This window comes from Clupea harengus, chromosome 8, assembly GCF_900700415.2.
Source record: "Clupea harengus chromosome 8, Ch_v2.0.2, whole genome shotgun sequence".
NCBI classification, from domain to species: Eukaryota; Metazoa; Chordata; class Actinopteri; order Clupeiformes; family Clupeidae; genus Clupea; species Clupea harengus.
Genome location: NC_045159.1, coordinates 18591813 through 18607520, shown reverse-complemented (window position 1 = coordinate 18607520; position 15708 = coordinate 18591813). Strand labels below are relative to the sequence as shown.

At 42.8% G+C, this 15708-nt stretch overlaps 1 protein-coding gene across 1 annotated transcript; it reads right to left on the bottom strand.

Moving 5' to 3' along the window:
* Positions 1-1286: 1286 nt before the first annotated feature.
* paxbp1 (PAX3 and PAX7 binding protein 1) lies at positions 1287-13229 on the bottom strand. The gene is made up of 18 exons (XM_012827707.3): positions 12750-13229; positions 11916-12047; positions 11271-11462; positions 10455-10676; positions 8851-8954; positions 8281-8489; positions 7336-7525; positions 6270-6393; positions 5403-5505; positions 5069-5184; positions 4726-4925; positions 4335-4482; positions 3960-4081; positions 3672-3748; positions 3370-3436; positions 3038-3184; positions 2306-2463; positions 1287-1828 (listed from the first exon to the last, which is right to left on the bottom strand). Exons 1-18 carry the CDS (start codon positions 13090-13092, stop codon positions 1711-1713), a joined length of 2772 nt encoding a protein of 923 aa, XP_012683161.2. The 5' UTR covers positions 13093-13229; the 3' UTR covers positions 1287-1710.
* Positions 13230-15708: the final 2479 nt, after the last annotated feature.

The following is a 15708-nucleotide window of genomic DNA, read 5'->3' as shown; positions in this document are numbered from 1 at the left end:
ATCGCGGAGGTCAAATCGGGTCTACTTAAAAGCTCCCTTTTAGTGAGTCTCTAGCCTGGCATTAGTGTAAGATTTGTCGCCTCGCTTTCTCATGTGCCATATTAAAATGAACGCGATCCTTTAATGAAAGGGTCCCTTGGTGAACGTAGTCTTTTTAAGAAAAGTACATTTCAGCCCCTACTGCTTTCTTATTCTGCAAAATGTGTTGGGCAGCGACAACATCTGGCTACCGCACAAACTTCCTCTCGTGTAACATTACATGCGCTACATCGCATGACGTAAGGCACGATACAAGCAAGCACACGTACTAAATGTTCTAAGACCACCGTCAATACCACCTACGTTTGTAAACTAGGACCCAAATGTTTGCAAGATTAATAAGTCTTCATGCATATATGCAGTTTTCACGAGTAAGTGTTGTTAATATCCCAGATGTTCGTTTACAACTTAGATAACAACATTACTTAACATAATTTTCACTGATTTTGGCGACAATTTAAAAGTATATCGACATTATGTAGATAACCAAATGCTCTTTTCCAGCGTGGCAGCATTATACTGACTCATGACATAAAGTCAAACTATTGAAATTCAAAGAAAGTGTCTTTCACCGAGGAAGACCCCGAATACTGCATGCAGCGAGGGAGACCCCGCATACTCCGTGCACGCATTCTCCATGCATAACCACTATCTAGTCACCATGTGCGCGACTGAACTAACCATGCTTGCTTGATATTCCTGAGTGATACATTGGCTGCAGAGTTTAACCTGCTCAGAACATAAATAGAACCTATACTCCCCTTAATACAGCACGTTACACGCGTTCTTCCCGACGGTACACGCAATCAGCTCAGACTTTCTATGACCAAGAAGACTATTATCCATACAAGGAACTTACCTGAAAATGTGGTCTTGGTGCAAAATAACCAAAAGCAGTCCACAACAACTTTTTTTTTTTTTTAGTTTGGGCTTCAACCTGTTTTGAGTTTATTTTCGCTTCAGGAGTTCGTTCGGAAAGAGTTTGTCCTAAGAAGGCGCGCTGAAGTGGTCTCTTGTACAGTAGTCGAACCCCGCCCGTTCATTGGGATACCATTCACACTGCGGTGGGGGCCATCACACACGCATTACACGGACAGCGATGCAACCTGCGCGACTGCATATGTACATGACATTACCTACACCGTGCAATCTCCAGCAATGAACGGGAAGCATCATTTTGTTTTGTTTTTGTTTAAAAAAAAAAAATGCAAGAATGGCATTACAACTTCAATACAATGGTGACAAACTTTAGCATAGCCGTAGTCTTTATTTAGTCATTGAAAATCTATCAGGAAAATTAAAATACAGATAGCATCTGAACCAACAAATGTTGAGCGGATGAGGAAGGATTTTGGCAAAAGTTTCAACTCTGCGGTGAACCAAGTGCTATAATGAGAAAAGAAGGCTGCTGCGATCAGTCACACAAGGTAAAAACACATCCCAAAAATAAACATGTGCATGTTGGAAAACAGAGGGTACAATTCCACCACACTACGGTGTGAGGCCAGGGTGCAAGACGTGTTGAAACAAAGAGTGTGTAACTAGTGCACTTGACCAGACGAGTGGAATCCTTCAGTAGCTTTGAGTAGTCCAACAGCCAAGTCCTCCCAACACAATAGTCCATGATTAAAACCGCTAGCAAGCTAGCAAGGTGAGCCAGTCTATTGTTCTTCACTTGCCCTCCAACAAGGGCTTGATGTCTTTGATTCCATACTCTGTAGCCATAGCGATCACATGGTCAACAGCGTTAAGACGACACAAGAGCTTCATGACCTCCTTGATGTGTTCCCTGTTAAACAGTAGGACATAAGGACAAGTACAGTGAGCAATACTGTGATTGTCATTAATGTGAGCAAAGAACCTACTTCAAAAGTTGGCTTTAATAGAAACAGTGTCTCTAAGCTCTGTTGTGAAATACATCATCTCTCCTTTGTATCAAGAAAAAAAAAAAAAAAACGTATTGTTATTTTCTGAAGCTGATATTGTTCATCTTTGACAGCGCTGAAAGTGCTTGTCCTGTTTATACGTACACTCATAGCCTGTTTCTCTCATGAGCATGCCCAACACCAGTGAACCAAACTGCTGTAATGTAATGAAGAACGTGATGTCTACATGTGCTACACCTACATCTATGGGTGATGGTGGGACAGTGGTTAGCATTAGCATCATGTAAATGGCCCATGCAAGTCGCTTGGGATCAAAGCGTCTGCTAAATACAGAGCCTTTACCTTCCTGAATCCTCACAGATAAGCAAGTGACTCCTCACCTGCTATTCCTGCGCTCCAAGTCTAGGCCGCCCAGGCCGACGCGGTACAGCGCGCCCGCCAGGTGCTTCAGGTAGCGACAGAAGTTCTCCAGCTGAGGCAGGGTCTGCTGCTGCCCCTTCAGTCCACTGAACCACTGCGGGGGGAAGCACTCCACCACCTGGGGGCAGCAGAGAGCAAAGAAAAATACACACAAACACACAAGAGGATGTGAGTTTGTTTATAAAAGGTGTTGCGCAACAGCGTCACACTGCTCCCGAAAGCACTGTGTAAATACCTGGAGAGGGTGTTTACTGCAAACAGCTTAACACAGCTTTTTATCTGACCTGCCCAATAACTGTTATAGCTGCACAACAGATGTGTAATTTACCGTGAAATTTCAATCTGTCCAATTGCTCACGAGGGAACACACTTCATTGCAGTTGTGCAAGGTGTTACGCAAGTGCATTGTTGTGAGTTGTGTAAGCATTCATTAGTTCATTAAGCCTCAAAACAAAACACCTTAAAGAGGTGAGAAAACCAACAAAGCAGAAATGCATGAAAGTTTATCCAATCCAATCTGGGTCAATCTTCAGTGACCAGATGGTGTTAACCCAACGGTCATTGTTTTGATTCCCAGTGAGCTTACAGTACATAATGATAAACAACAGGTATAACCTGTAACAGTAACTCAATCTGGTTAAATGGTTTAGCATTGGCGATATCATTTTGGGCGACGCATCAAAGGTCCTCACCCTTCGGCACTTCTCGATGCAGTCCTCCCCGGGCTCCGTGGTCTGAAGGGCGGAGAGGATGTAGCGGTTGAGGGTGCTGTCCACAGCCAGCTCCTTCAGCATGGAGTTAGACAGGATGCAATTCCACTGGAGGATGTTGCTCAGCAACTAAATCAACGAGAGAGGAAGCACCACTTAAATATGTGTGCTATGGTCCGCATTAACAAACAAGGATCATTAATGGGTGGCTTGACTTCTTTTTTCTAAAGTTAGGAGATGTTACATAAACATGTAAACAGAAGCACAACATGCCATCATACACAAAGTTTTAGAACACAGAATACTGCGGTTACCTTCACACAAGTCCAAAACTGTCTATGGAAAAACAGGCAGGGCCCAGAGTTCTTCTTCTCCAGCACGCTATGTGAAACAGAGAAGTCAAGTTTGAGGGGAAATGACACATTATGCATTCAAAAGTACAAATAAGATAATAGACGAGTTAGAAAACTGTCAAAATAGGATAAAAGAATCAAGTTTGAGGTGAAGCGAGAAATGTAAAAAGTGCGTGCAAGATGGTAGAGTAAGGAAACAGTGAAAAGGGGGACAGAAGACCACAAGTAAGCATTCTGATCCCTTTCTCTTGATCAGGACTCACTTCTTAGGGAAGAGAGGCATGAAGATGTCATCGTCCAGGGTTCGCCTCGTCCGCATCACAATGGTCTTCAATAATTCCTAAAGGTTCCAGAGGAGGAAACGTTACCATAGAGACGTGGGATGAAATCACTTCAGCTACTTACTGGGATAAAATGAGTCCAGCTAGTCAAAATCAGGTAAATAACCCTCTACATCCACCCCCCTTCTCTGTGGACATCTTTTGTCATATTCCTATTTTAATTGCATGGAATAGTCCAAACTCGACAGGATTGCGGTTTGCAGTACTTACCTGTGTGTTTGTGTTGCTCCCATTGAGGACTGTAGGGTAGCCTTTGATCAGTTTGTGCATGAAGGCCACCATCCTGGACGTCTGACTAGTTGAGAGGGGGTCCCACACCTGATCCGCAAAAACTGTACAACCGAGATAAAGAATCCCTTTTAATTTCATTCAAAATGTGATGATGGAGCCCTTTAAACAATCAATCAATCAATCAATCAATCAATCAATCAATCAATCAATCAATCAATCAGGCTATGCCAAAGCCTGGGTCAAGGACCTTTTGAATTTCAATTTGCTGACGCAAGAACACTAACTAGCCCTGGATAGTAAACTCCTTCCCCCCTCTCCTCCACACTTGGAAGGGCTTCATTAACGGGTACACACCGGCCAGTTTGGGCAGGATGACTCTCTCCACTATGGAGGGTAACAGGCCGAAGTCGTTGTCTCCTGTCTGTAACGTGGGGTGATCCTCACAGCCGTAGAACAGCAGGGACTCGAACCACAGCATGTACTCAAAGTTAGGGCACTCGGCCTGTTGGGACAAGCACACAAACGTAAGCTCAGAGGAGAATCGCACACAGGAATGCAGAGATCAAAATAAGATCACAGCTCCCTCATTTGGCACAACAGCTTACAAAATTCACCCCTTTACATGTGCAATTTTTTATTGTTATGCTCAAATTAAATAAATAAAATACATAAAAAATACCCATCACAGTTAACAGTAAGCCACTGGCACAGAGATTGGTAGTCATAGTATGGAGTGTGTATGTACCTCCAGAGGAGACCAGGAGATGAGCTGCAGCCGGACCAGCGGGTTGAAGAGCTTGGGCAGGCACAGGCCTATGTACGCGTCCCGGTAGCAGGTGAAGTAAAACTTCCGCCACACCTCGAAGCGGGACTTTATGCTGTCCAGAGAGTGGAAGTCGTCCACAACGTCCTCAAAGATCTTCTTAGACTCCTTATTAATGTGATCTATCGGTAGAAACGGAACAACAGTTACGGCTATAGAATCTTTCTTGCCTTGAACAACGTGCAATTTTTTCCCCACCTGTGTGTAAAAAAGGTGGAAATATCTGCTAATGCATGCATTCATGTGTTTACGGGAGGGAGGATACCTTTCTCTAGGGTAAAGCTGGTGAAGTCAGTGGAGGTCTCCTCATCGTCACTGGAGAGACCCTCCTTGTGCTCCGCCCTCTTCCCGTTCTGCTCTCTGGCTTGCCGACGCCTCGTCCTGTCCAAGGCAAACAACAAATAATGCGGACTGTCACCGAAAGTCACCAAAACCAAATGTAAATACATTAGTCCAAAACAAAAAAGAAGTCTAAGGCACATATATATCTATCTGTAGATGAAACAATGAAATGGGAATATTTCTTGGTTCCACAAAACGTTCAGATTTTGCATAATGGATTAATGTCACTTAATGTAATAATTTTTTTGTGTGCATACCGTCTAGCCTCGCGCTCGGCAATGCGCCTCTGTTTGGCCTGCTCTTGATAGGCTGTTCGGTCTCGGCCAAACGGGTCAAGATTGGGTGCCATCACAGCCTTACCTGAAACCGGGAAGAGTTCCCAATTACCCAGCAGCACTAACAACTCAAATTACACAAACACATCAAACTCTGATATTAACCTACGAGAGAGCCAATACACTAAGCTCTGAAATATCTTCAATCATCTAATAAACATTGCACTACTACTGTTAAATACTTGCTGGAAAAAAAGTAAAATACTTAATATCTCTTTTTGAGGTAGAATACATGTTAAAATATGAAAAATTGATAAGCATCTTGTCATCTCTGGGATCATGAAATCAGCTCTTTTCCAGAAGATTCTCAACATTTCCTCTTCTCTGAAGCACTTTGCCAGTGACTTGAATGCACTTACCTTCCATCTGCATTTACTAAAGGCAATCACAGCTTCCCTTTTACAAACATAACCACAGATAAAATTTCCATGATCTGCAAGACCAGCTTAGTCACTTGCATGATCTCCTTTGGCTTGCATGTGTTTCCCCCTAGTTCCCCCATCATAGGGGCTGGGGGGGGTCACATGTGCTACATTGTCTCAAGAAGCACAAAGTGCCAGTTTCCAGTACACATAGATATAAACAGGACACTGAAAACTGGTAGTTTACTTATTAGCATAACGCTCACATACATACATACATACATACATACATACATACATACATACATACATACATACATACATACATACATACAAACAAACAAACCAGACACATTCTCTCACTTCAAACAAGAGAATGCAACGAGGCCGTTCAAATAAATAATAAAAACCTTCAAGATGGACTGACTTGAATGGCTTGAAAACTCCGATGATTCATCTTTAATATCATCCTGTCTTCTCTGGACGAGCCGCGATGCCCGCTGCCTTAATAACTGGTGCATGGCTGCCTCCAGCTCCAGGACGGCCGGCACCTGAAAAATACGATGGCTTTTGTGACAGCTGAACAATCACACACGTGCAGGAGACCTGCAAGGCCACCACGGGCTCCACAGCGCTACGGCGGGGAGAGGAGGACGTTAGCGGGGTTAAGAGCCAAACGCAACAATATTCACTTCCTGCTTGACCTCAGAAGTCTGAGGAGAACAACGCAGCAGGCCAGAGAGGGCCTCTAAAAGGGCTTTGCATTTTCAATCAAAGGACTAATTCATCAAGGTTCCTCCTCAAACTTTCATTGATTTTGTGTGGGGCAGTTGGTACCGAGATGACGAGCAGATCTCAAGCCACTTGGTGGCAGCTTAACTGGCTCAGTGCCCTTGACTGTCAAATCAAGTCATTGCAAGTGAATTATTACAATGGCGTGACCTAAGGGTATGTCTTTATATCATTTTGATAGCTCCAGGGGGGATACTTATTAGGGGGAAAATGAGAGATAGAGGTCAGAGGCCCTATAACTCTGTACTCCCAGAGAAAGACTCTGCTGAGGTCAGATCGCTGCTGTCTGAGACTGGCATGCTGGAATAGAATACACAGTGGGAGAGAGTCGTGTTAAAGGGCAACCCTAGCCACGTACGAAGCCAGTTTTCTGGATCACTCCCTTTCTCAAAATCTGAGGAGAAAGATGATGGTGTTTTTTAACGATGATATGTTATGTAAAATTCACAATGTCGGGTTTGGTCAACATCTGGGTTAGCTGTTTTTATCTGACCTACCAACTATGCCTAAACAAAAAAAATAAAAAATATTCTAACATTTTACAAACACAACACTAAGAATTGTGTGGTACACACTTTAATTCTTTGATAGTAAAGATTACTGCTCTGAGAGACTTAAGACAGCTAAACTGGGTCCAAAAGCATCAGGTATTTAGACAAAGCACAACAGCCGTAAGAGGGCGCCAACTGTTTCTCCCTTACCTTTTCGCTGAAACACTCAAGCAAGTCTCGAACATACCCTCGCATTTCTTGCAAGAATTTATACTGGTCTGCTACGTCTTCAGAGCTGCCCTCCAGCCTCTCGATGGCACTGCTTGAGGCGTGCAGGTCCTCCTGGATCTGATCAAAGCGCCTGGAGTTGATATTGTGCCCCTGGCGCAAAACGCTGAGCCTGAGGAGGGGTGAGGGGGTGGCAGGGGTGAGGGGAGCACACAGAAGAGGTACATACAATAGTCAAATCACGCCAGCACCACAACACACCATCTCATCACACTCATCCCCCACAATCTGGTCATTCAGGGTAAGTCACTCCATCTCTCTGCATCTCCTACACCATCTCCTATAGCTCGCCATTATTCATTCTGTATGTGGTTAATAGCTCAAGCATAGCAAGTGCAGAGACTATGCAAGTTTCATTGTTAAAATATTAACAATAAGAGGCCAAGGCAGTTCCAGAAGAAAAGCAGGTCGCTAAGCAACTTGAGAAACAGCAGCTTTTACGAGGCCTTAAATAGTGGGGGTTACCTGATTTCACACTGAGGTTAAGGCCTTTGAAAGGCACCATTTCAACATTATAAAAAAAAAAAAAAAAGGTAGAGGGAACTGATTCTGAACTCCCAAATCTATCGATAACCCAGTACTCCCTCAAAAAGAGATGTTTTGATACAATTTTATAAATATGATAATACGCATATGAAATCTAAGTAATTACATGTGTTCTGGATTTAGTCCACTTTACAAATCCCTGTCTTCTTTGACTACAACAAGTTAACTAAATTCAGTTGAACCAAGAAGGTCTGTGAAGATGTTTTTTTTTCCCCCCATAGATGCATTCTTGCTTAGAATTACAAATGCATCACGAGTCTGATGAATAGAAATCTATGGGTGGGGTTGACCCATTTACAGCAGTATGGGATCAAAGCCTACCTGTCTTTAAGGCGTTTCTTTACCAGATCTGTGGTAATTGGGATAAGTTCGTTACTGGGGACAGAATAGTTTACAGAGTCCTTGGTTTTTGGTGCCTTCTCAACTTGAGGTGTGTATGTGTAAGGCATGTTGTAGGACGACCCATAGGGCTGGGTCTCAAAATTGCTTTGGTAGTAAAAGTTTGTATCCTCAGGTTGGCTGGATAGGACCTGCAATTAAAAAAAGAAGAAAGGACACGGTAGAAGAGTGGTAAACAAACAGTGGTTCCAAACAACATTATTTTATTCAATTTCACATAGGGATGCTAAGAAGATGAATGAGTGTGGTCAGGGGAGTGTGTTGTCAGGGAGATACAGCTGCAGGAATCTGAGGTGATGTGAAGGGGAGTGTGTTGTCAGGGAGATACAGCTGCAGGAATCTCGGGTGATGTTAGGGGAGTGTGTTGTCAGGGAGACTTCGCTGCAGGAATCTGAGGTGATGTTAGGTGAATGTGTTGTCGGGGAGTGTGTTATCGGAGAGTGTGTTGTCAGGGAGTGTGTTATCGGAGAGTGTGTCATCAGGGAGCCGTACCTGTGGGATGCTGATGCCCTTCCTGATCTGCTCCTGCTCCCAGCGGTTCACTTCCTCATCCTGGCCACTTGTGTCCAAGGCTTCGTCGTCACTGCCTTCAATACCTGGAGCAAGAAGAACGTATCAATGTATTCATCAAGGGTATAAAGACATTGATTCATTACTGCCAACAGGGTTTGTGAAAGAGCTAATATATATTAACTTGCACCATTAGTGGCGAAGTAGGAAGTATAGCAATTGGTTTAAGGCTGGTCCAATGGTTACAAAATGAACCCGGTTTAAGCCCATTAGGATGCAACAACTGGAATCAATCCAAAATGAAGCGTCGCCAGACCCAATCTATTCAGGAAGTGAATATGGGTCTGTATAGCTATATATACCCTGCTATTACGCTTTAACCACTAGATGACAGGATTTAGTTAACCACCTCAGCTGTACCTATTAGCCTGACTTGCTGCTGCAAACTTCCTCAGTAAACAGAATCCTGAGTCATCCACCACTTTCCTTCAATTATTGATTAATAATGCAGCATTTCCCTATGCAGGGTGTGTCACCACAGAATGAGTTCAGTGTTGCAAAAGTTAATTCTGAGAAGTGATTTGAAACCATTTCACGTGGTTTGTCATTTATCGTTGTGCAAAGGTTCACAACTGAATGACAGAAAGTATTGGTTGCTATGCATTATGGTTTACAACAGATTTTCTCCAAAGTTGATTTTGATGACACCTTAAACATTTTTGCTTATTTCTCGGCAATGGCTGCACCAAATTGAACAAATTCCCCGTATCTTAAAGATAATTAACTGCAGATTTAGAATATCCAATAAATCAATTTTTCATTTCGCTGTGACACGACCCACACCTGAAATATATTAACTATCTAATTGATATAAGATTACATGATGCACTATACGAAAGGTGCTGAAGGCTATCTTTGCCCTACACATGTTAATCTAATAGAGAAATCCAGGAAGTAAAACTTCCATATGATGTAACATTTAATGAAGATATTGAAAATCAGCAACAGAAACTCAATAAGGATAGTGAGTATAGTAACTATTCGTTATAGTGGATAGACAGTACAACTTTGTTTTGTCCTTCAGCCTCATAGCTTGCTCTGTAAATATATTGTCAATGAACTACTGCTTACTTTCTTCTCCTTCAACTGGGAGGTGGGCTGAGGAAAGATTTGATAATGCTGAATCTGCATCTGTGCTTGACGAGGGCAGACCTGATTAGAGTGCTAACAGTTAGCTAGTAAGCATGTAGTTAGCCAGAATGCATGTTTGTTTAATATTCAGCTATATTAATTATGCTTGGACCAAAACTGGACGTGTCTTATTTTCTGTGCTGTTACGCAACCGAATATTTAACGAATATTTAAACGACATTTATGGTGCCCATGCCTATATAAATCAGCTACCCATCACCTGGTAGCACGATCTTAAGTTCTGTAAACCCCCCCCTACGGAGCTACACTGATCTCAAACAGCCTCTCTTGAATCAAATTGACAGAAATCCACCGTAGCGACGGAGAACTTTAATCTCTTGAGTATACTGATGTCACTCAATTTATTGTCCCCGTTGAAAACCCTGTCCACTCACCGATCTCCTCTGCGATTTTCTGCCGCTGGGTCTTCTGCTTGACGCCGCTGAAGACGATCCTCTTCTCGTCCTCGTCATCGTCGCTGCCACCCTGCTCGTCCTCGTGCACCAGCCGCTTTTTGGAAGCGTCCGGGTCCACCAGCGGTGGGTCTCCACCCAGCTCCCGCGCCAACTGGCGCCGCTTCCGCGCTGCGTGGATGAAAGCCGCATCTGGGATCTCACCTGCATACAAATGGGCCATGGGTTATCTACAAGAGCAGTATAAAAAGTGAATGAAATCCCTATGAAGTGTTTGATACGACTGCTTTTAAAAAATTATTTTGGGGGATTCTCTAGTCCTTTATTGACACAGGACAGTGAAGATATGACAGGAAGCGAGGGGGAGAGAACAATGGGGAGAGGGCTTGAGAAATGGCCTCCGGTCGGACTCAAGCCTGTGTCCTGGTGCACTGGGCTCGTGTGTGGTCGGGGACTCGGGTGCCATCACTGCGATACAGCTCCCCCGCTTTATACAACTACTGAAACGTGCTGGATATCGTCAGTTGAGTGAAGTATACTAAACTACTGCTTACTGATTGAAACATGTTGACTATTCAGTTGCATTGAGTTTACTAGACTACCCTAGTTTCCAAGTCATACAGCAGTAAGTTAGGAATCACAATGACTGTGACAATAAAAATCTCATTGAACTATTAAACCATCGAGAAATAGTGGCTATGAAGTCATTTGTGAGACACTTACTAGAATACCATAGCTTCCAAAATCACACAAAAGTCAATGAGGACAGAACTTTGTATAACTAGTTTCCGCAGGCACCTGGTCTCAGAGAGCTGAGTGTCGACAGGGTCTGGAATGAGGCTCCACCACCGGCCTTTGTGTCGCCCTCGCCGTCCTGCTCATCGTTGCTGTCCACCTCCATCTCCTCCTCTCCTTGCTCACTGCTGGCCCGACTGCCTTCCAAGCCTGGCTCCTCTTTAGGTGTGAGGAGAGGAATATGCGCAGAAGCCGCTGAAGGACACAGCAAACAGTCAGTTTCAGTATTGTGGCGAAGATAAGAATGGGGTATGAAGTATGAAGAGATGCACTTCACTGTGGCTACCCTTTCAATGGTCAAATGGTCAAAATTAAACTGCATTGTAGTGTTACATTGGTTTGTCATAGTTTAAAAACAGAAGGCTGCATTTTTATATACAGATTATGGCTATTCCATTTCTATTTACCTATTCCTATTTACTGCCTCATCTACCACATCAGCCTACATGGAGTAATGAATGGTACAATCTAGTAACACAATTAGTTAACCAACAACATACACCTTCTTATTGCTGCATTTTAACTTTTTTGCAGGACAGTGTAGTCCAAACAACTCCTAAAACGAATGTGAATAAAATTGACAATACACTTACAGAGAGACAGAAGAAGAACATACGTGATCCAGTGACAAATGTTATATAATCTTACCATCAGTGCTTGTAACAGGCTCAGGTAAAACATGACCGCTCTTCACCAAGTCCTCCTTGTATTCCTTCTTCAGCTGCTTCACAATCTTCTTACTATGGTTGGATTTCTTCACTCGAAATACCTCGGTGTCATCTAAAAAACATTATGTATGTATTGGCAGTTTTAGTTTAGTATTTGACAGCAATGCGACATGCCGCTTCAGTGCATTTTTTTTTTTTACTTTGTCACGGGTAAGCTGGCAAATCTTCCCTCCGATTTCCCCTATAACACAACACTGTGCAGCGCTGACTAAGCAGATAGACAACACAACCAAACTAGTCATCTCAGGAGAGTACGTCAGTGGATTATTGCGCTGAATCTCCACATCTGTTTTTAATGGTATGGTGATGTGTTGACAGCAGTCAGTTTCCACATGGTATAACGGTGTTACAGTACGGGGCTGGCGTGTGTTACGGTTACTGTACATGTTAGGTAGTTATGCTGACAAGACATTTCACATATGTTTAGGTTAGGCTTATTTTAACATAATAACCGACGCGCATTGTCCTCTAACTTGAGATATAGGTAACGTTAACCAGCTAGTTCACGTTAGCGGTCAACTACCTAGTTACCAAACTAGCTAACATCTAACTGTTAGCTATTTCAGTCTACATTGACTAATGTTAATTGGTTGCCCACAGCTTAGACTGAGTGTTGTAGTACAATGGGCAATCTAACCGATACATAAACTAAACACAAGGCTAAGTTCCACTCTACTATTTTATCAAGACTAATTAGTTACAAGTTGTTTACGTTTGTTAGCCTAGCCAGCGATTTAGCCAAGTTAGCAGTTACCTTCATCATCTTGAAAGCTCAACAAACTTGCTTTCGGAGCTTCACGGTTATCCTTGGCCCGCTTTTTCTCTTTAGATGCTTTAGAAGTTTGAAATCCATTTCCATTTTGTATGTCCAAAGCGACACTTGTAACGTTAAATGTCTCTGGAGTGTTCAAATTTGCCTCCCGGTCTAAGCCTTCTTCTGCCACAGGCCCGCATGGCTGCCCTTCCATAGGCTGCGGCAGCGGCGGCGGCTGCTGCTGCTGCTGCTGCTGTTGCTGTTGCTGCTGGACGTCTTCTTTCTCGTCGTCATCGGATTCATTCCTCCTCCTCAAGTTACACTTCTTTGCTTTTTTAAACATTTTGATCTATTTCTGAAAAGCTATTAGAGATGCACATGAAAATATACCATGATTTCTAATGACTCAATGAGAGCCGCAGAGACAGCAGATACCTGTGCGCTAACCATTTTAGCGGATAGCTGTTGTCCCTAAATGCTTTGAGAAGAGGCGGACCCGGCAGCTTGGAATCTGTCCACGAGGCTTATTACTTCCGGTTTACTTTTGACACTTACATTTCAAAGTAAAAGCTGCTGGCTGTCGTTTATCTATGGTAGGAAATGTATTATACCGTTTATTTGCAAGGATTTTAAATTATTTTTGCGGTTACCTATTGAACATTAAACAGTTAAATCTGTAATGGTATTTGATTGTGTTTATTGTCAGCACACCATATGTAGTGAATAAGCCATTATCATTTAACCACCAGAGAATTTCTGGTTCCAGACATATCTTAACAGAAAATTACTCTCTGCTTTGACTAGACTGCACTGGACTTTACTATTGATTATCTGGCAGTCTTTTACTGCCATCTAGTGGGCTGAAGTCAGTAATATCGTTGTAGATGCAGGTAAACGGATCATATCACGATACAATGTGGGTTTTTAATTTTTATTTATTTTTGTTAGACCAAGGAGAACTTCCTGATTGCCGAAAGGGGAAAAGTAGATGTCAACATGGACATACTCACAGACTGTTCGTATCTGTTACGGTCATGGCTTGTGAGGAATGTCACTGCAATCTCTCTCTGTGAGAGGGGGCAGTGACTTGTTTCGTGTGGCATCTTAAAATGTCATTTAAGTGTACAAATGAAACTCAAGAATAATGTTGTTTTTCGGTTTCCTGTTTAGCTGGACTGTCAACAACCCAAAAATATACCCAGGGGCAGGGGCGGAGATCCCATTTCATTGTAGGGGGGGGACAATACATGGTCAAACTTCAGAGTGTAATTCCGGGGGGGGGACATGAAAAAATTGCTTTCACGAGAGCTAGCATAAACTGCTAAATACCGAATTCTCTTATCACATTTACAAACAGAAATTCGAAGTCATTTTAGAATTATCTAAACAGCATTAAATGTACTAACACGAAATATCTATTCACAGACAAATAATGTCCAAAGTTCAAGAGAACTTTGATGCTCAAAATAAGTTATAAAACAGCTCAAGAGGGAATCGAACTAGCAACCTTTTGATTACAATACGACTTCTCTACGTCCTACGCCACTGTCACTCCACATTAAAATACCAGCATAGGTCATGGACCGCAGAAAAAGATGATATTAATTTAACTTCAGATAATTTAACAAATCTGGAGAGGCACTGAGATGTAGACCTACGTTAATTAACTAGCATTAACCTGCCCTGACAGGACAGTGTCCTAGACTGTCTAGCTAGCTATCTTAACTGTGTTAATTACCGGCATGCGTGTGTTATCAGCAAACGTTCACGTTGTCATGCCAATCCATTAATAAACTTATGTATACTTGTGCATATCGATTGGAACTTCGTAAATGGAGTTTAGAAAAAAACTTCTTCTTTACATGTTCTTACTGCGTTCGAGAATGAGGTAAATCTCTTTACATATCGTGTATCATAGCGGCAGCGACAGGGGACAGAGGAGGAAACAGTCTGACAATCTGACCGTGTAGGCTACTGGGCTGATTAACTGAAACACGGAGCTGCCGGTAGCCCTGCCCGTTGGAAACAGCATGTGAACCAAACCACTTTGAGGAATAGGGGGGACATGATTTTTCAACACTTAAAAAACAATTTTGTTTACGTCTATATATAGCACCGCTTGTGTCGTCGTATTTTTATTTTTAATTTTTTTTTTTTTAAATTGATTTAAAAAAAAAAAAAATATGATTGTTGGGGGGGACAACTTTATGGTAGGGGGGGACACGTCCCCCCATCCCCCCCGGGATCTCCGCCTATGCCCAGGGGGCCTGTCCCCATGGCATGCATTGAATGGGTATCTGCATAGACACATTTGGAGAATTTTTAATGTCTCTTGGGTGACGTGTTTTTATTAGCCTGAGCATATCATCTGGCTGTCAGTCTGCCAGACGGACCTGTCCCCAAAATGGTTTATCTCTTCCTGTAAACCTCCTGGCATAGAAGGATTAATCATATTACTGGATTTCAAGATGGCTACTATTTGTCAGTCATGCTTTAAAGGGTAAAGCAGGGAGAGGTACACTCATGTGTCTGTCAAGAAGCAGACATATTGTGAGAAAATCACCAAATCTTTTCCATCACTCAACTCAGCAGGCACATCTCTATTTAATTTTTCCTGTGTATCCTATGCTGTTGAGTATTAGCATTTAATTCTCCCCCCAGATGTGGTTCCTTTCTGCACCATCCCGTCTTTGACTCCACAGAGATGGAGAAAGAGCAGTCACCTCCCTCAGCCAGAAACCCTGGGCTCTGGTGCAGTAATATAGCATGGCACTCTAAGCACACACTCGGCTATAGATAATTATGTCAACCTTTGCCAAAACCAAGTCATCCCACTGTGGTATTTCCCCCAATAGATGTCAGTATTTCCTCACTCCTACCTCAGTTCAGTGGTAGCTCTGTGAGCCATTTCAAAGCTGTAGTGCTGACTTGTTCATATCTTGGGTTGGAAAGTGAACAG